This window comes from Symphodus melops, assembly GCF_947650265.1.
Source record: "Symphodus melops genome assembly, chromosome: 5".
NCBI lineage: Eukaryota > Metazoa > Chordata > Actinopteri > Labriformes > Labridae > Symphodus > Symphodus melops.
The window spans coordinates 1,960,427-1,980,482 of record NC_136695.1 but is presented as its reverse complement, the minus strand read 5'-3'; the positions used below and the strand labels follow the sequence as shown (position 1 = coordinate 1,980,482).

At 44.9% G+C, this 20,056-nt stretch overlaps 1 protein-coding gene across 3 annotated transcripts in view; it reads left to right on the top strand.

Moving 5' to 3' along the window:
• col6a4a (collagen, type VI, alpha 4a) overlaps positions 1 to 20,056 on the top strand; it is a 56,028-nt gene that overhangs the window by 26,937 nt on the left and 9,035 nt on the right. For all 3 annotated transcript variants that reach the window (XM_079344027.1, XM_079344026.1, XM_079344028.1), the window contains 27 exons: positions 734 to 1,315; positions 1,401 to 1,979; positions 2,401 to 2,753; positions 3,424 to 3,502; positions 3,636 to 3,781; positions 5,773 to 5,865; positions 6,419 to 6,472; positions 6,928 to 6,999; positions 7,087 to 7,113; positions 7,230 to 7,274; positions 8,567 to 8,620; positions 8,781 to 8,843; positions 10,107 to 10,172; positions 10,380 to 10,433; positions 10,658 to 10,693; positions 10,782 to 10,844; positions 10,959 to 11,021; positions 14,606 to 14,668; positions 14,951 to 15,013; positions 15,158 to 15,208; positions 15,306 to 15,341; positions 16,451 to 16,513; positions 16,601 to 16,663; positions 17,177 to 17,209; positions 17,295 to 17,331; positions 17,446 to 17,457; positions 17,909 to 18,402. In XM_079344027.1, coding sequence (XP_079200153.1) covers positions 734 to 1,315; positions 1,401 to 1,979; positions 2,401 to 2,753; positions 3,424 to 3,502; positions 3,636 to 3,781; positions 5,773 to 5,865; positions 6,419 to 6,472; positions 6,928 to 6,999; positions 7,087 to 7,113; positions 7,230 to 7,274; positions 8,567 to 8,620; positions 8,781 to 8,843; positions 10,107 to 10,172; positions 10,380 to 10,433; positions 10,658 to 10,693; positions 10,782 to 10,844; positions 10,959 to 11,021; positions 14,606 to 14,668; positions 14,951 to 15,013; positions 15,158 to 15,208; positions 15,306 to 15,341; positions 16,451 to 16,513; positions 16,601 to 16,663; positions 17,177 to 17,209; positions 17,295 to 17,331; positions 17,446 to 17,457; positions 17,909 to 18,402 — 3,344 coding nt within the window. The remainder of the gene's footprint in view (positions 1 to 733; positions 1,316 to 1,400; positions 1,980 to 2,400; positions 2,754 to 3,423; positions 3,503 to 3,635; positions 3,782 to 5,772; positions 5,866 to 6,418; positions 6,473 to 6,927; positions 7,000 to 7,086; positions 7,114 to 7,229; positions 7,275 to 8,566; positions 8,621 to 8,780; positions 8,844 to 10,106; positions 10,173 to 10,379; positions 10,434 to 10,657; positions 10,694 to 10,781; positions 10,845 to 10,958; positions 11,022 to 14,605; positions 14,669 to 14,950; positions 15,014 to 15,157; positions 15,209 to 15,305; positions 15,342 to 16,450; positions 16,514 to 16,600; positions 16,664 to 17,176; positions 17,210 to 17,294; positions 17,332 to 17,445; positions 17,458 to 17,908; positions 18,403 to 20,056) is intronic.

Here is a 20,056-nt window from a genome sequence, read left to right as displayed (position 1 = left end):
TTTGCTTAAAAACAGAAAGTCGCAATAATCAGGAATATCGAATTGCATTATAAATCGTATCGCCACAAAAGCATATCGTCCCAGACTGACTGACCACGCCCCCTCTCTGGAAGGGCTCGGGTGTACTCGGTGCTTTCTGGCTCCATGTCCTATTGTTTACGGTGAGAAGGCAGACTCAGAGGGAAGAACAAACACCTAGCTGTGGGAGTGTCACCCACCTGGGGGAGGGGTTACTGCCCTTTGTGATGTCATGAAGGTAAAATCTCCAAACAGCCTGTTTGAGCACACATTTTCTGAAAAGTGGAGCAGGCTGAAGACGGAGAGGATGGACTTTTCTCATCATTGGGGGGTTTGTAGACAGATAGAGACACATGTTAGAGGAACATGGAGGAGAGGATTTTACAGAATATGTGACCTTAAAGGATTACTAAACCCAGACTACCAGAGGACTTCACACTACATACTGTGTCCACAGGGGGCCACAAAATGAAGTCTTCACAGCCGTTCCTTAATCAGATATTTGATAATGACGCTTTGTGTAAATTTGATTAAACTGTAGAATGAATTTAAAACAGAATGGATTTACACCATCAATGTTGGAAACAAATATCTTAATATTTACTGAAAAAACAAATATGGACCATTGTAAGTAATTTAACCACAGCTGTTATCAAGCATTCCTCACATACTTCCCTCTGATCCAATTTTTTTTCTTTTCTTTTCTATTTCCAAGATTGTAAGCAGACAGAGAAGGCGGACATCATCTTCCTGGTGGACCGCTCCAACAGCATCAAAGATCCAGAGTTTGAAAGCATGCGGAAGTTCATGAAGTCCATGGTGAACCAGACAGCTGTGGGCAAAGACCTGACTCGCTTTGGAATCAATACCTTCTCAGACACGTGGGAGAATTACTTCACCCTGAACAAGTACGAGACCAAACGAGACGTTTTGGAAGCCATCACAAATCTGCCAAGATCTGGAGGTACCTCCACAGAAACTGGCGATGCTCTGGCATTCACCCTGCAGTATTTTAACACCGAACACGGCGGTCGGGCTGACCTCAAGGTGCCGCAGATTCTGTTGGTGATCACAGATGGAGCGGCTCAGGAGGAAGAAAAGCTCTATGCTCCATCCAAGGCGCTGCAAGATAAAGGGATCACTGTGTTCAGTATCGGCGTGAAAGGAGCCACGAGGAAGCAGCTGGATATTATGGCCGGGAACGACACTTCCAAAGTCTTCTTTGTGGACACCTTTGACGCTTTGGAGCATCTGTACAAGAACGTCACTCTGGAGATCTGCCCCATCACCAAACCAGGTAAGAAGGAAACCTGTTGAATCAACTTTGAGTGATTCAGAGCTTGCAACTCATAAAATCCTTATTCTTTCTCTCTGGTTTGCAGTGTGTGAAAAACAGAAGGCTGACCTGGTCTTCCTCCTCGATCAGTCCGGCAGCATCGAACCCAGTGACTACGCCATCATGAAGAACTTCACCACAGGGGTGATCAACAGCTTTAATGTCAGCAACGATATGGTGCGTGTGGGATGTGCCCAGTTCAGCAGCGAGTTTCAGAACGAGTTTTACCTCAACCAGCTGAACGCCGCGGAGGATGTAAATAAACACATCCAGAGCATGACGCAGACCGGCGGAGGCACCTACATCGCCAAAGCTCTGGACGCCATCAGGGAATACTTTGAGGCATCTCGCGGGAGCCGCAGATCGGAGGGGATCTCCCAGAATCTGGTGCTGATCACAGACGGTGAATCTCAGGACGACGTGGAGGACGCAGCCGACCGCCTCAGAGCTCTGGGGATTGAGGTGTTTGCCATTGGCATCGGAGATGTTCACGATCTGGAGCTCCTGCAGATCACCGGCACACCTGAGAGGCTGTTCACCGTGCAGAACTTTGGCAGCTTGGAGAACATCAAGCAAAAGGTCGTGAAAACACTCTGCGAATCCAAACTCATCGTAGATCCATCCAGTGAGTAAAGAGATCTGTTACCTTCACGGTACCTCTGTCCAGTACGCTGGCGTCACTCAGGATCTGGTTACCAGAGCTCTTCTCTGGTGCTAACCTTTGCTAGATTATGAAAGTAGTCTCAAAGCACGGCTGCTTCCTTAAGTAGTGACTGCAACTTCTGTTTAAAAAAAGCATTTTGTGTGCTTAATATTTTTCATTGATTCAAAGAAAGATCACCAAGAAGATGTAAAAACGTTGTGTCCTGGCATCAGCTGCATCAGCTCTGGAGAAGAGTCACATTAGTTTCTCCTCCCCTATTGTTGCTGACAAAGTACATATCAGAAGACCCGCCCCCTTTTTTTGGTTTTAATTACTTGGTGAAATTAATAAAAACAAAGAGTTTATGATTTGTCACATGAAGACGTGTTTCTGTTTTTCACAGGCTGCAGCATCGACATCATGATGGGTTTCGACATCTCTAAAACAGACCGTGCTCCGGGCGAGCTGTTGTTCAGCGGACACACGAAGCTGCAGAGCTTCCTGCCAGACATCGCCCACTACGTTTCCTCCGTGCCCGGCCTGTGCTGCACCGGCCCCACTCCTGTAAGGACCAACATCGCCTACAGCTTGGTGAATCGTGACGGACGCACCCTGTACGACACAAACTTTGAGGCGTACAGCCCGGGCGTTGTGGACAAACTCAAAGCTTCGACTGTGGAGCCGACATACTTCAACACGGCCATGCTAAAATCCTTCGGGGTGAAGATGAGCTCACAGTCCAAAGCTGGAGTGAAGGTGAGTCTGAGACAAATATCAAAATCATATGTGTTGTAAACCAGATAAAAACATTTGTGTAGTGAGTGTTTACCTACAGAATCAAACCAGGTCCAAAAATATTCCCTCTAAATATGAGTTTAAAGTCAGAACTCTGGCTAAAAGCTGTTTACAGGGTACTCCCCATATGATTTATCAGCTGGTTATCCTACAAAAATCCTGTCAAGACTTATTTCCTCCTTGGTCGAGTGCACACAGCAAAGAGACATTCCCTCCACCAGTTACTCCTCTTCTTCAACCAGTTTAAACAAGTCTCAGAGCTCTATTTCAGCCCTGCTCAGAACAGGCTGTTTCTGTGTCTGTAGCTTTAAATATGTAAATGAGCTGTGTCTGACCATGCCCCCTCGATGGAAGGGCTCGGGTGTACTCGGTGCTTTCTGGCTCCATGTCCTATTGTTTACGGTGAGAAGGCAGACTCAGAGGGCAGAACAAACACCTAGCTGTGGGAGTGTCACCCACCTGGGGGAGGGGCTACTGCCCTTTGTAAAGGGCAGTTGAGCACACATGTTAGAGATAGAGGAAAAAGGTTTTTTTTTAATCATAATCATAATATTTTGGCCGACAGAAAATGTAGTTCACACACGACGGACTCGTAAGTATAATTTGGTTTAACTATGACCTCCCTCCTCAGGTGGTGGTCATTTTCTCCGACGGACTCGATGAAGACGTGATGAAGCTGGAGTCTGAGTCCGAGCTACTCAGAAAGTCGGGTAAAAACAGATACATGAAGGTTTATTGAATCAAACGCAGCTGAGTTTTACGCCGGCTGTGCATTACTACATAATTTAAATCAAAGTTGTAGTTATTTTCATCCTTTCTTCTTCTGCTGTTTTTCTTCTGCAGGTGTCAGCGCTCTTCTGGTGGTCGCTCTGGAGGGAGCGCGTGATGTCTCCCAGCTGCAGATGGTCGAGTTCGGTCGAGGATTTGGATACAAGCTTCCTCTGACCATCGGCATGCCAAGTGTCGGCAGCACCATCCTCAAACAGATCGTAAGTTCTTTCCATCTCAGCATCACATTCCTGCATGTTTTGAATAGTCAGGTTACGTGCAGCGGGTGAAGGAGGAGGTCATGACGGCCAGGGTGACCATACTGTATATCCTGATTTGACTGGGACTAAGGCTGAACGATTTAGCGTTTTCTGATCGAAATCGCGATTTCAAAAAACGCGATCACGTGATCGCCAAAGCCGCGGTTTTTGGCAGTGTCTCCTGACTGACCCAGGAGCTGTCAACGAATTTAAACAGACGCCGTCTATTCTGCCCCTGCGTGTGCGCGTGACTCCTTTAGCCTGATACACAGCTCGACAGATAGCTAACAGTTTTCCTCCAATAAAGCTGACGTTTCTTTGTCCAGTCTTTAATAAAGGAAGCGCTGTAAAACTAAACTGAATATAAGTTATTCATCTCATATGCTAAACAACCAAAAAGTCCGCTAGCTTGATGCTAACGTCTATGAGAATTTGAATAGGAATGCTAGCGGTTAGCATCGCGAATGTGTCAATTGTTGACTCACGTTGTAACCTTATTAAACATACCTAATACTACTAAACTTAATAACAACATATAGAGATACAATGCAAGATCTGAACATGAAATGACGCTCACAGGCAAATGTTTCGGCCGAATGGCTAGAAGAAAATATAGAGACATTGTTGGCTTCTCTTGTTGCATAACTTTTTGAACTAAGTCACCTACGGCAACCCCAAAGGCACAAAATATATCAACACTTATGAACAGATTTCTGTCAAACTGACACTAAAAACAAGAACATCACACTGTCTGTGTTTCTTGTTGATAAATACATTTGAAATTAATTCGGAACTTTAGTTTTTGTTCTATTAATTTAGAATTCTGGCATTTAAAGTTTTAACTGGTATGATGTAATTTCCTATCATGTTTGTAACTGTTGCTGTACACTGAGAACATTGCACAAGCTTGATTTGAAGAAAATCGAGATAAAAATCGAAATCGCAATTTCTGCCAGAAAAATCGCATTTCATTCTTTTCCTAAAATCGTTCAGCCTTAATTGGGACTGTCCTGTTTTAAAGCTACGTGTCCCGAGTACCAGCAAATACTTGTAAAGAAAACGCATCTGGTGGAATTTAGCTGTAATGATGGTGCATCTGTCAACATGTTAAACTGTGTATTAAAAGAGCGTCTTCTGTTCTGGATTTTACGATGTGACGGTCCGGTATCTGTTCTCAGACTCAGATCAAGTTTGTTTTCTCCGAGATGTCGAGTATTTTATGTTTGTACTCTGTTTACTGAAGTTTACAGAGAGAACACAGTTACTGATTTCTTTTTAAAGTTCTGTTATTAAACGTTTGAACAAAGGAAGCAAGACTGGAGCTTGCCCGAGGTCGCATCGAACATGTGGTGGCAGGCAGCTGGGGATCGAACCCCTGACCTTATCTACTTACACTATCTCTACTATTTCCAACAGTTATATCAAAGCCTGAGAAATCCTTTTATTTTATAGTTCTAACTATACATGACAGGCGCGGCATGTTTATCGTTGCCGTGGAAAGAATGCATGAGCTGCTCCTGAAAGCTGCTGTGATAAAAACAATTAAATCATACTCGGATACGTGAGCTCGTCGATAGGTCGGTTTCACCCGGTTGCCTTGACGACGGTCCAGAGAGTACAGAGCAAACTTTCAGATAAAAGAAACACCCACACACCGAAGAAAGAATGACAAACAAGTCACAGACACACTGAGTTACATGTCATATGACAACCTGCTGATACTCCTGTTAAAGTTTAACACAGCTCTCTCTCTCTCTCTCTCTCTCTCTCTCTCTCTCTCTCTCTCTCTCTCTCTCTCTCTCTCTCTCTCTCTCTCTCTCTCTCTCTCTCTCTCTCTCTCTCTCTCTCTCTCTCTCTCTCTCTCTCTCTCTCTCTCTCTCTCTCTCTCTCTCTCTCTCTCTCTCTCTCTCTCTCTCTCTCTCTCTCTCTCTCTCTCTCCCTCTCTCCTGCAGGACGCGGTGTCTGATAGAGAGTGCTGCAACGTCCTGTGCAAATGTTCGGGGCACGAAGGCATCCGAGGCTCTCGGGGCTTCCCGGGGTCAAAGGTGACTGGAACACACACGCCTTTAAAACTTTAAAACATGATGTCAAGGGTGTTTAGAGAAGACGTGTCAGAAGTAATAAGAGCACTGCTCCGAGCTGAGAACAAGCAGACACACGCAGTGATCTCATCGAGTTAACGGAGCACCTGCTTCAACCTCTGATGCTCCTGAAGGAGAGGAGGGCGAAATCACTCCGAGGTCGTTTGTTTTCATGCATACCCAGGTCATGGTCACGTGTATTCTGTTACACAGGACAACACACGGAGAAGCTCTTATTCTGAAGGCTCCTCCGTCAGTTATTGCACCAATCATAACCAGTCACAGAGCAGAAAGTCGTCATTCCAAGCACCTTTAATCTGCTTTAAGAAAGGTATCTTGAAAAGGGGAAAACTTGAAAGAGCGAGGACAGAAGCATCCAGCCCTTTTTTACATGAATACAAACACACATGTATGAGAGAGGCAAAATGTACCGTGAGCTTCAAGCTGTTTGAGTTTCTCTTTAAATCAATAACTGTTATTCTACTATATATCTTTTTGTATCTGTTTAAATCCTCAGGGTGCATCTGGACAAAAAGGCTTCCCAGGGTTCCCAGGAGAAGAGGGCGTGGCTGTAAGTGCTTCTTCATATTAATCCTCTGAAACATATTTAAACAGAGATAAACTTCTGCTGCAGGAACATTGTGTTTAGATATATGAGGGCATTTCTCTGCTACACGTTTTCTACGTTCAACACGACTCTGTAGGTAACTTCACTTTTAACGACAAAGTGAAGGAGGAACAGGAACAACCTGAGGTTTCAGAGACGAATAAACAGTTTCAGAGACGACCCGATCCAGAACCTGCAGGCAAGTTTATTGGACCATATTCATATAAAGCTAGGTCGTCTCCAGTTTGTCCCGACTGTCGGAGCATCTGAGAGCTCGTTTTAATTCATTAAGACTTGAACTCCCCTCTCACAGACTTAGGACAGAGACTTGGACTTACAAAAATTGACTTGCGCAAGTCTGTTCTGCCTTATTCTGACAAATAAAAGCAACAAACTGGACGTGTGTGTGTGTGTTTCAGGGGGAGCGAGGCCGTTCTGGACCGAGTGGACCTCAGGGGGTTCAGGGCTGCTCGGGGCTCAGAGGACTAAAGGTTAAACATCTCTTCAACACCAAAGCGTTTGTTCACAGTGATTATTCACATACTTGTGTGTTGATGATGTGTGTCTGACTCCTGCAGGGCTACAGAGGGATCCGAGGGAACAGGGTGAGTGAGTCAGACCTGCTTAAAGGAGGAAGTCATGTGACCTTCTAATGTTATCAACATTGAAGTGCAGATAGACTCAAACTAGATTGTGACGTGATTCTGTTCTGGCTCTGCAGGGCGATCACGGAGAGGATGGACTGAACGGAGTCAACGGAGAACAGGTACCAACTTCTGATTTCTGACTTTAGAACTAAACTCTTCTTCTCTTAAACAACACACACCACCCTCTGCACAGCACCTTCACCGGTCAGAGGAGCATGTTCAGTGACAGACTGCTGTCACAGTCGTGCTCCACGGACAGACTCAAGAACTCTTTTGTCCCCCTATAGGCCATAAGACTGTACAACACTTCACTGTCACGGCAGGGAAGAAGCACACGGTGAACCCTGGACTCATTTTTCACTTTTTTTCTCATTCCTCATCTGCACTGCTGACCTCAGAGTCAGCCCTCAGTTGGACACTTTAATGCATATCGATAGTCACCTTACTGAGCACTGGTCACTTTGACGAAATAATCACCCCAATCATGTCTGGTTTCATCCTACTGTTGTGTTATGCTACATCTGTAATGGTTGACATGATCACCCTAACTAGGTCAAGTTTCACTCTACTGTCTTTGACACTTAATGCTAATCTGCTCCTCAATAGTTGGGTACTTTAATGACAATCACCCTAATCACTCCTGGTTTCACCTTATTGTTTTGGACACTTAATGCTAATCACTGCTCCTTTATGTTGCTGAGCACTTCAATGGCCCAATTTGCATCCCTGCATTGACTGTTTAATGACTGTACTCACACCTCTGGCACTACCTCAAACACCTCTGTACATGCACATGTAACTAGTTTCTAGAAGGTCAGCACTTTGTTTCCAAGGCTCTTTAACTGTTTACAGGTCTCTTTTAACCAGTACATGTTTTTCTCTCCTCACAGGTTATGTACATTATGCTATATAAGTTTAAGTCCAATGCTAATGCTAACTGTACAGGTTTAACCTGTAATTATATTTACTCTTAGTCACATAGGGGCTGTTAAATCTTGTTTGGGGGATTATTGTATACAGAGGGGAGGGGAGGACAGCGGGTGTGTATTGTAACTAATGTCTTGTGTCTTGCCTGTCTGTATACTGCTACTAGATGCCTTGAATTTCTCTCGGGATCAATAAAGTATCTATCTATCTATCTATCTAAAGAAGTCAAAGCAAGCAGAGCAAAGGATGATGGTCTCTGTAGTACTTATCCCTCCACTCTGCTCGGCTGGAAAAATTACTAAAATGTTTCCCAGAGAGAGACACACCCTGACCTCCTGTTCTTAAACTAATGAGGAAAGATGAGGCCTCTCGATGCAGCTGATTCTACAGCCTCTCTCTGCTTTGGACTTCATTCTCGAGGAAATAAGCGGGCGTGTTCAGGAAGTGTCTGATTGGACAGATTTTCTGATTCTGTGTTTTTCAGGGAGTGACAGGACTAGACGGAGGTCAAGGAGAGAGAGGAAATCCAGGAAACCCAGTAAGTCATCGTATGAAAATCTCTTTTCAGTGAAGTTTGTGTAAACAGAGTGAGCGGCGCCGAGTGTCGCTGGTTGGGTTCACATCAGCCCGTCTGTTTGTCTGTCTGTTGACCTCTGACCTCGGGCTGGTTGATTGACAGGTTGAATTCTCGTCCTCAGGGCATCCCAGGTATCAGAGGGGAGGCGGGGCTAAAGGGACAGCGAGGACTCAGAGGTGATCCGGTAAGTCCAAAGTTTCTCTCCTGTTCTTTTTTTTAAATTTGTCCATCGAAAAAAATGATAAATCTAAACAGGAAGGACTAAAACACGCCTTTCCTCTCATCTTTAGGCACTTTTTCTTTTCATTTTTTTTCATTTTTATTTTTTACAAACGCACTGCTGAAAATGTCTTAAAAATATCAGGACAAGCCCCCCAGAGCAGCTTGTTCACACGCGCACCTGACAGCGGGTAGAAAGGGGCGGAGTCTAAGGAGTGTTCACCACGAGCATCAGCTGCATGAGTGCTTCACATGCTGCTGGTGCTCAAATGATTTGATTGTTGGGTAAAGACATCATCTGTGGTCCGTATTAAAATAATAAGATTCTGCACATGCACATAAAAGCAGACTCATTGTTACTGGACTTTTTCATCTTCGGGGAGAAACTTCTCAAAGGTTTCAATATCGATCCTGGACTCTGAATTCAATGCTCGTCGTTTCTTAGCTGGACGCACATTCCTCCAGATGTTCCTGGTTTAAAGAACAGCCTCACTCTCCTCATCCCGTTGAATCCACGAATGGAAACCTCTGACTGGCTTAATCCTGTTTTCAGGATCTGGTGGAAAACAAGATGTTAAAATTCAACAGATCAGATTCGACAAGCGTGACGAGAAATCTGCTGCTGCTGTTCACTGAAATGAAAAAAAGGAAAGATAAGCACAGTGCAGGTTCACTGCCAGACTCAAAGGGGTCAAACGAAGGCCAGAAGCAGCAAGGAACCACCTGCAGCCCCGGATTAGAAGACGGCTTCAGAGGTTCTGCTAGTTTTGAATCTGATTAAAAGCCGGTGTGAAGAATTGTCTGGAGCTCGGCTCTGGAAACAACAGGTCTGAAACTGTAGGGATCCCTCGGGGATCGTCTCCTGTGAACCCGAGAGTACCGCTGCGAGTCGCTGTGCTCAGGCTCCAGTAGTTGGAGGTCGCTCGCCACAGGATGGAGCAAAAACCGTGACGCTAAAGAAATGTGGTTGTGCACGAACTACGTGGACGAGCATTGTGAGCCTGTCAGGGACCAAACAAAAACAGCTTTAGGGGCCCATCAAGGATTAAGTGCAATAAAGCCGAGCAGAGAAGTCCTGCAGGTTTGCAAACAGTCCATCCTCTCCGTCAGTCACAGACTCTCAGGGATCCTGAGTGACGTCTTCACACACACTCAGTCCGTGTAAACACAGCTGGACGCTCCACTTTAACACCGAGTCCGAGTTGATCTTTTCTAATTCTTCTGGCAGGGTGAACCGGGAGCTGATAACACCGCTCCAGGAGCCAAAGGAGACGCCGGGAACGCAGGACGGCCGGTAAGAACGCTCACAGACGGACTGAAGCAACGACTCTGTCGTCAGGTTTACGTTTGGGAATCCTTAATATGGTACTATATTAGATACACAAAGTAAGAGTTGCTCCATGGCCACTTTAAACTCTCCTTTAAATGAACGATGTGACGATGGGTCAAGTCCTCGATCTTCTCTCCTCACATTACTGACGTGATGTGTCTGAATCCTCAGGGACCGCCAGGACAGGACGGACGGCCAGGTCAAGACGGAACCATCGGAAACAGGGTGAGATTATTCAACATTCTCATCACCAGTGTCAGGTCTGAACTTCACATCCTCCCTGTGGTGATATTATAGGTGTATATATATATATATTTATTCCAGACGGTCTGAAACGCTGCAGAGCGAGGCTTCTCACGATGCCACAGTCCTGTTAGAGTCCGATGAGTTATCTTGGCTGATTTATGCACGACTCCTTAAGTATCTGTGTTTTGTTTCGTCCGGTTCAGGGTCCAAATGGGAGGAGAGGCTCGCCCGGTGTGAAGGTGAGAGGAGAGATAGTCAGAGCATGCTGGGACAGAGTGGTTTTTATACCAGTTAACTCCCTGTCTAAACTGTGTGTGTGTCCTGCAGGGTGCACCTGGAAAGCCAGGAGACCCGGGCAGCCAAGGCAGCCCTGGAGCTTCAGGTCCTCAGGTGAGTGATGGGCACCGTCAGCAGAGAGACACGCCGCCAATGAGCTCAGAGAAAAAGAAAACCACATTTATTTATTGTATCCTCACAAATATCTTCTCCATGTCGTCTCTGCAGGGTCCTAGAGGAGTCGGAGGACAACCTGGACCCGCAGGACTGCCCGGCCTGCCTGGACCTCAGGTCAGTACATCCCTCTTCCATTAGCTTAAGCATCGTTTGGCGCGTCATAGTTGAAAAGCCATTGAGTGGGTCTTGTTTGCACGAGATGGCTTTGTGATGTGCAAGAAGTAGATATTGATTGTTTCTCATCTCAGTTGTAAATTAGTTGAGAAACAGAAAAACGAGAAACATAAACGGCCGAGGAGTCGCTGTCACAGAGAGCTTTAATGATTATTTAACATCCTGAGGACGCCACTCCTCGGGAGGCGTTGTTATTTTTGACGCCTTAATCGCTGCGTGACATAAATCCTGAACTCTGACTGATGATGTCTGGATTTCATCAGCAGACTCTCCAAACCGACTAAAACAATCCAAACATGAAGCTCAGATTTAGACAGCAGGACAGAAATAGAGCACATAGAAGTGTTTTATAGATCCGCTCCGCCTGCAGATCATCTTTATTTATGATCCCTGTGAGGAGGCCGTTAAATGACTCTAACCACACATAACTCCTCAGAGATCCTTCTGCCCAAACACAAAGAGGGGGAAATAAAAGTGCGTTGCCATATTTATGGAGAAAAAAAAAAACACAAACACAAACACAGCACGTCTCGCCGAACCGCTAAATCCCTGAGCTGGTGACGTAGTGAAGGTTTTTGCTAGTTTTTTTAAGAAAAGATAAGATGGTGAGGGAATCACTGAGACAGATCGCTCCACAACTACAGAAGAAAACTACAAATCACAGGAGAGAGCATCATGTGGGTGTTATAGACTAGAAAAGTTATGATTTAGTGTTGCAGGCAAAGCCAGAAATATCTTCGCCATGGATCGGAATCAGAATTCCCCTCTGGGATTTTTGCAGAAAATAATCTCTGTGTCAAACACACATTTCTGATGCGTAGCTGTTTTGTTCAGCTGGATAATCTATACAGATGAACATAATTTATATGAAGTTTAAAGAGTTAATGCAGCCCAGAGAAGTAAAAAGCTAACGTTATGCTACAAGCTAATGTAGCCCACCTTTACCCACTGTGCGAGGTAAGGGCCTCCTGGATTCTTCTTTGTATAATTAAAGACTTACAAGATTAACTATTTACTTTACACTTTAATTTGCTACCTATAGACTGGTATAGTAATGACGTATTTTTGTAGGCCAACCCGAAAAAATGGCGCCGGTGGTTCCTACATAATTTTGTCTATGGGATTTTTGCATTGGATTTTGGATCATTGCAGAAAATAAGCTCTGTGTCAAACACACGTTTCTGTTGCGTTGTTGTTTTGTTTAGCAGGATAATCTTTACAGATGAACATCATTTATATGAAGTTTGAAGAGTTAATGCAGCCCAGAGAAGTAAAAAGCTAACGTTATGCTACAAGCTAACTACACCGCGGTCGGTTTATAATGACGTCACGATCGTTATGCTTCATCAATCTAATCAGCAGATTTGACAAGATAGCTAAACGTTAGCTTAACAAGTTGTTTATTAACCTAATATTTACAAGAACGCTGAAACATATGACTAGAGGCTGAAAGGAGGATTAGGGAGAGAGTTCCCGGCGTGATGACGTTTAATGTCTGTGACAACCACTGTAGTTTCAGTCAGCTACTCGTTAGCAACCGCCGTTTAAAGTTCGCGTGAAAACTTTGAAAGTCACAAGTTTTGGTCTTAGGTAACGTAGTTTTTCTCGTCTAACAAACCGTCAACATCTCTTCAGCTTGTGTTAACCACAGACCTTATTTCAGGCGTCTAAACACAAACCCATTCAAAATCCACATTGACTTTTAGAGTTAGGAACCCATGGCGCTAAAATGCTAACTCACTTCCTGGTTTTAGGACTCAAAACTACACCAGTCGATAACGTCTTTCACAAGAAAAATGACCGAACTAAAGTAAATACAAACTTAGAATTTACTGAACGTTTAAAACAAACATCTGCCCTTAAATGTTGTAATGTAATAAGTTCTATGTGAGGGGTCCACTCACCTGTTGTAATAGTTCAATGCTGGTCCAAGTTCACTTGAAGAGGAGAAACCAAAACGTGTCCTAGCATGGCGGCGTGATCACCTGTCTCCTGGTCCTCTTCACCTCCCGTGAGCGATGTTCAGAGAAAGATATAATCTAAAGGCGCTCTTCTAACTGTCTCTGAGCACTTCACTTACAACAAATCTTCACTTCCAAGTCGGAACGATGAACAAGAGTCCTCATAGGAAACTGGGTTAGCTAAACTAGTTCTTGGAGGAGGAATCCACTGAGCTAGCAAATGCTAAACAGTTTCAAAGTACTACAAACACCTTACTGCAGGACAAACCTCGAGCTGAAAATGTCCATATGTGATATAAAAAGCATGAAGCCAGTGTCCATTACTGATCATCGGGTTAACAGCCAAGAAACTCCTTCATTTACTTCACTTGCTGCGCACATATCGACTTGTACCGCCGTCTCGCGCGGTCAAGCTAGCGCATCTCACTTCCGGTTTTTTCACTGACGTAAAGCTAATATAACAAATGACTGGCAGCGGTTTTATACACAGCACTTCCTCTTTATCTCTTCACAATAAAACCAAAATAAAATACATTAAAAGCTTTTATACAACACTTGTTATTAAGTCCGGTACTTTTAGCAATTTGTAAACCTTTTTAAAAGTAAATGAAACAGAATCTTATTTATATGACACATTTAACTTATTTATTCGTTTTAATCTGTGACATACCTTATGAACTACATTAATGTATTAACTTATTTGTCTGGGTTACACAAACCACACCGCGGCCGGTTGAGTTTGACGTCATGACCGTTGTTTCATTGATCTAATCAGCGGTTTTGACAAGCTAGCTAAACCGTAGCTTAATAAGTTGTTTATTAACCTAATATTTACAAGAGCAGTAAAAATACATGACTAGAGGCTGAAAGGTTCCCCTGTCAGAGACCGTTCAGGCCTCGTAGAGCGCCCTCCTTCCTCGTCCATGTCACCACGTGTTGCTGTGACTCTCAGCAGATGTTTGGACACTCCAGTAGAACGTTTCAGTGGATTTTGTTGCTGATGCTAGCTGAATTTCGACAGTGTTTGATTATGTTTTAAATTCGAAGTTAAAACCTAAAGTCAAGATAAATTCTTCTTTGTGTTTACATGTCTGAAAGCTGAACAAGCCTCAGTTTCCTCTGCTGGGTTCACTTTAACAGCCACATCGTTAATCTTCCACTTCTGAGAGCGGCGAGATGTTATTCATGAAAATACTCCAAGATTTAATCACCACTGTGTTTCATCTCTGTTAGATATCAAGAGAGAAATTCACTGTGAATGTACAAACATGACCTCCATGATTAAAACAATTTGCTTCGATAAAGAACAATCAGCGACCTTTACAACACACACACACACACACACACACACACACACACACATATTCTTTTCTCTGTCCACCTCGACCGTTACTTGATTCCCTTCAAGTATAACTTCTTGTGTCAGCATGAAGAATATGAGCAATAACATTTCATAACGTATGAAGTAAAAACATCGTCATGGAAACAAACTCTGGACGACTGGACTGGTTTGGTGATGTGTTCGGTCATTTTCAGCTCTGACTCTGATGTTTTGCTCTGCAGGGTGCTTCAGGACGGCCCGGAGGCCCGGGTGCAGGAGGACGCCGTGGAGGAAACGGACAGAAGGTGTGTGACATCACTTCCTCTGTAATCGATGACTCAGCAAACTCGCCACGGTGACGGAAAGACTTTTTCAGGCCCTTCATTAAAACGCTTTGTTGTTATGAGAACTGCATGATGACGTGCAGCTAACAGGACAGTATTAAAATCTGTAACCACCGGCGTTTGTCAGCTTCCTGTCCTTTGTCATCGTTGAAGTTATTAAAGTCAAACCCTGAGAGGTGAACATCATTCTGTTTTTGTTCTTTTTTTCAGGAAAATTAAACTCATCTGTGATTTTTGTTTCAGGGCCAACCGGGAGATCCAGGTGAGAAAGGAGTCCTAGGATCACCGGGACCCCGAGGGATGCCGGTAAGGAGCTCAGACTTCGCTATGTGTGTGAAGTAAAGTGTGTAATATAGTGTCACTGTGTGTGTGTGTGTGTGTGTGTGTGTGTGTGTGTGTGTGACTGTGTGTGTAACTGGGTGTGTAACTGTGTGTATGTTTGTGTTTCAGGGTCAGGATGGTAAAGACGGTTATGGACCTGCAGGATCCAAAGGTGCAAAGGTAGAGATGCTTTTTTTTAAAAAGAGTCTGAGATTTGATGAATCATTTTTATACATGAATCAATAAATGCTGAGCTTGTTATTCCTCTGTGTTACAGGGAGATCCTGGTTTCCCTGGTTACCCCGGCTTATCGGTGAGTGCAGCTGACTGCTCTGACTGAACGCAGCTCTAAAATCAGACTACAGAGAAGCTCAGACTGGTTAAAAGTTTACGACAAGCTGCAGGAAAGTCACACAGTCGGAGAAACACGCAGCGTGTCAGTGGGAATGATGAGCGCCCGTGTACAGAGGCACGTTGCAGCGACCGTGGGTTCCAATCCGACTTCTGCCCTTTGCCGCACATCATCCCCACTCTCTCCTCCTGACATCTCTCTTTAGCTGCCCTTTCTACTTTAAAGGAACCTGCTCAGAACAGGCTGTTTTTGTGTCTGTAGCTTTAAATATGTAAATGAGCGGTGTCTGGCCACGCCCCCTCTCTGGAAGGGCTCGGGTGTACTCGCTGCTTTCTGGCTCCATGTCCTATTGTTTACGGTGAGAAGGCAGACTCAGAGGGCAGAACAAGCACCTAGCTGTGGGAGGGGCTACTGCCCTTTGTGATGTCATGAAGGGAACAATCTCCAAACGGCTTGTTTGAGCACACATTTTCTGAAAAGTGGAGCAGGTAGAAGACAGAGAGGATGGACTTTTCTCATCATTGGGGGGTTTGTAGACAGACTAGAGACACATGTTAGAGGAACATGGAGATGAGGATTTTACAGAATATGTGACCTTTAAAATTTCCTGAATCCGTCTGAAAGTGTGACGTGTGTTTACAGATATTTGAGAGTTTGACTGCATGTGTGAAAAGTGTGTAATGTTTCGGACAGCTGCAGAAGGAGCTGCTAGGAGGTCAGAAGCTGCAGCAGATTCTTGGCTGGATTTCTATTACAGCCCAACTTCTTGAACTTGCCTCATGTCGTTGTGGTTATGTAAGGCAGACTGCGTGAGAAACTGTGAGCTGTTTTTAAAATCCTAAAAAAAACTGCCAACTTCAGAAGCAAACACTGAGAAGAGTCAAAGATCTGTGCTAGATGTGTAAACAGTACATGAAGTTACAAATGACAAACCAGATCTGTTATTGTTTTATCTAAAACATTCTCAGAGTGTGGGATTCAGGGGAACGTGGAGAGCTTCCAGTGAACGTCGAGGATCATATTTAGACATGATTCTGAGTCCTTCTTGATAAGAACTGTTCTGTGTTCAGGGTGAAGACGGTCTGCAGGGACCAAAAGGAAATCCAGGACGTAAAGGGAACCTCGGCCGAGGCGTGAGTGTTCACGTTTATCTGACGTCCTTGTGACAGCTTGTGTGTTTACTCTCTGACCTCTGACCTCTCTGTTCTGCCTGATTTCAGGGGAACTCTGGGCGGCCAGGACAATCAGGCGCTGCTGGAGAGCCGGGATACCCAGGACACCCGGTGAGTGACATCATCACCAGCATTGCCTGGACGCTCTGGACGGGTCGCGTTCGGTGGATAACCTCATTGTGAATTGTTGAGTCGATTTTCACCTCATGAATGAGAATGTGAGCGTCATTCATTCTGTTAGCAGGGAATGAGCATTCATGTTCACAGAGTTGTACAGAGCGTCGGCGGGAATTCTGTGGCGAAGTCCGATTCACGGCACCCGGGACGCATCAAAACATGGCTACACGTGTAGAAAACGGCCAATAACAAAAAATGTGACAAGAAACGAGGCGCCATGGTCGCAGTCTTTCTGTAACCACGTTTGTTTCTTTACACCGCTGAATCAGACGTGAGGTAACGTAGTTGAATACATTAAACGGTGATGTGCTGAAGGTCTCTCTTTCTCGCCGTCCTGTCGGTGGCGCTCGTGCATGCGTGTGGACGACATGGCGTTAGAAGGGGTTGGGTGTTCAGCCTGGCCTGTCAGGGGAAGGTTAATGATTTCTTCTTCTCTGCTCTTTGCAGGGTCTCAGAGGTCCTCCAGGAAACAAAGACTCGGTAAGACCCCCGTCAAACTCCCTTTACCCGCTCACATGAAGAATCAAACCGTTTGTATACACGACGTCTGTTTCTGTTTCCTCAGGAGTGTCAGCTGATCACCTACATCAGAGACAACTGTGGTGAGTGTCAGAGAAGCTTTCACTTTGGTTTCTCACATTAAATAAAAATGCTCTGACCTTGTTTCAATAAGCTGCAGCTTGACTCTAATTTGTGTATTTTTCTCCTCCCTGCAGCATGCTCTTTTGGTACGTACCTGCATTTGAACAATCAGAGTGCAGCACGGTGAGTACGATACCAAACATGACGAAGGAAGAAAAGCTCATCACAACCTTATCTGGTGTTACGCTTGTTGATGTTTGAGGCTCGCTGGATGAATAACTCAGGTTGAGCCAACATATTGGCAGGTAGTTGGTTCTGTCCACACACACTATGTTCTCTAGAACAGAGCAAACAACACTGACAGACGGTCGTCATGGTAACCGATCCAGAGCCTCTCCTCGTGTGTTGCTGGATTGTGGCGCCGCTGACTGATTTAACCCTGGAATATTAAAGTCCCCGAGGACTTTAATATTTTAGTCGTGGTCTAAATTGTTAAAGATATCATTTGATTTTTTACCAAGAAAACTTTACTGAAGCGCAGTGTGGAAGCTTGACTTGTGTGCTCTCCATCTTTGGCTCTTCTTCGTTGGTTTTCAGGTCGTTCCGAGTGTCCGGCCTTCCCAACAGAGCTGGTGTTTGGTCTGGACATGTCTGAGGACGTGACCCCAGCGACCTTTGACCGGCAGCGCTCCGCCCTCCTCTCCCTGCTGGAGGGCATCTCCATCGCCGAGAGCAACTGTCCGAAAGGCGCTCGCGTGGCCGTCGTTGGATACAGCGCCTACACCAAATACCTGATTCGTTTCCATGACTACCGCCGCAAATCACAGCTGATCGAGGCGGTGAAGAACATCGCCCTTGAGAGGACAGCCAATCGCCGGCAGCTGGGCGCTGCCATGCGCTTCGTGGGTCAGAATGTCTTCAAGCGCGTCCGAGCAGGATTCTTGATGAGGAAGGTGGCGGTCTTCTTCTCTGCAGGAACTTCACAGGATACCAGCGACATCGTCACCGCCATGATGGAGTACCGTGGCTTTAAAATTGTCCCAGCTGTCATTGCTCTAAAGAACGCTCTTGCGATTAGTCAGGCGATGGAGGTGTGTTGATTTTTATCTTTGGACTAATTAATTCGTCTTCTTCTTCATACAAACTGATCCACTGTCAGAGCTACAGTTCTAAAGTGTGCGGTCGGGATAGCATGAAATCTGCATGGTACTGACTGATTCCAGGATGTGACATGGGCATGGTTCCCATTTGCAGTGAGGTAGGCAAGTTATAAAGACTTGAATCAGATTCAGGATGACACCAGCAGCCCGTGCAGGGTGTGTGGTGGTGCATTGTGGGAGAATTTGGGTAGATACTGAACTCGTGAGCTGCAGGATTCTTCATTGGCTGCAGATGTCAGAGGTGTGAGATCCCAAGAGCCTGGACCAGGATGAGAACTGACATGTCCGCCTGATGTCCTGTTGAGGGAAGATGAAGGAAAGAACAGCCATGCAAAGAACAGCCATTTGTCTGTTGTCGCTGCCAGGCAGTCACCGCCTCCCACAGACTTAACGTTAGCTTAGCAAGCTACACGGTGAGACACAGATCTCATCATGTTGATACAACAGGCATGTCATCTGTCCAATAGCTGTGAGGAAAGTCATCACGCAGTGTCACGAGCGCACTCGGTGAGCGCCCAACCTCCAGTGTTGGAAAATGTGTAAAATCCTACAGTTCATCAAGTGTCCACAAGAGGCGTGCTGAAGAAGAACAGTAAGCCACAAAACTTACATCCACCCATTTTAAAAAGAATCAAAAATAAACATGTTAGCTTCTCAATTGTTTCTCAATCTATTGAGAACGCAAAAGAGCGGACTTGCGTTCTCGTGGAGTTGTTCTTGGAAGTTGTTCTTGGAAGAGCTTTCTTACAAGTTCCCAAAAATACAGCCAACTTCTTGGACGATGCGTTCATCCGATTGCGTAACTCGCCTCAGTAGAGCAAAGCATTCTGGGGCGTACCAAAGCATAGTGCATCCGATCGTTGATGTACTGTACATCAACAATGAAATTACTATTTAAAAATATCTAAAATAATAATGAAGACAGTTGCTCAGTTCTGATTTAACATTTGTCTTTTTGTGGAATAATCCTCACGAGCCTGATTTGTCTGCTAAGAAACCGTCATTTTTACTTTGTGGCGTTTAACGGTTGGTGGAAGTTCAGATAGTAAGAGCAGTAAATCAGAAGTAGTAAATCATGGATACCGAATTGCATTCTGGGATATCCCCACTCAGAATTTCACGCAAGTCAACAATCGATGCATCCGTTGAAAAAGGAAATTTTAACCATTCTTGGCAAAATGCGAACTTGTGTGTTGGGACAGTAACTGGACTGCTAAAGATGGCGTTTCATGGGTACACCAGAACAGACAAGAACACATTTTGAGAAACGGCCTTTGTTAGTTTAAATGTAGCTAGTCTAAAGAGAGCGACATAGGAACAGAGGTCATCGTACAGCCTGCACCTGGATTTATATATGTGAGCAACACAGTCTTGTGATTGGTCACCTTAAACCGGTCAGTCAAACAGAAGGCTGCAACACCAGGAAGCACGTCCCTCACTTTACTAATGACGCTCAGGTGTTCATATAGACACAGAGGTCCTGGGTTCGACTCTGTCGTTTACTTAAATAATTCAACTCCTGTATCAGTAACTCATATCTGATTGGAAACAACAAGCTTGAATTTCTCATCGTTTGATTCCTCAA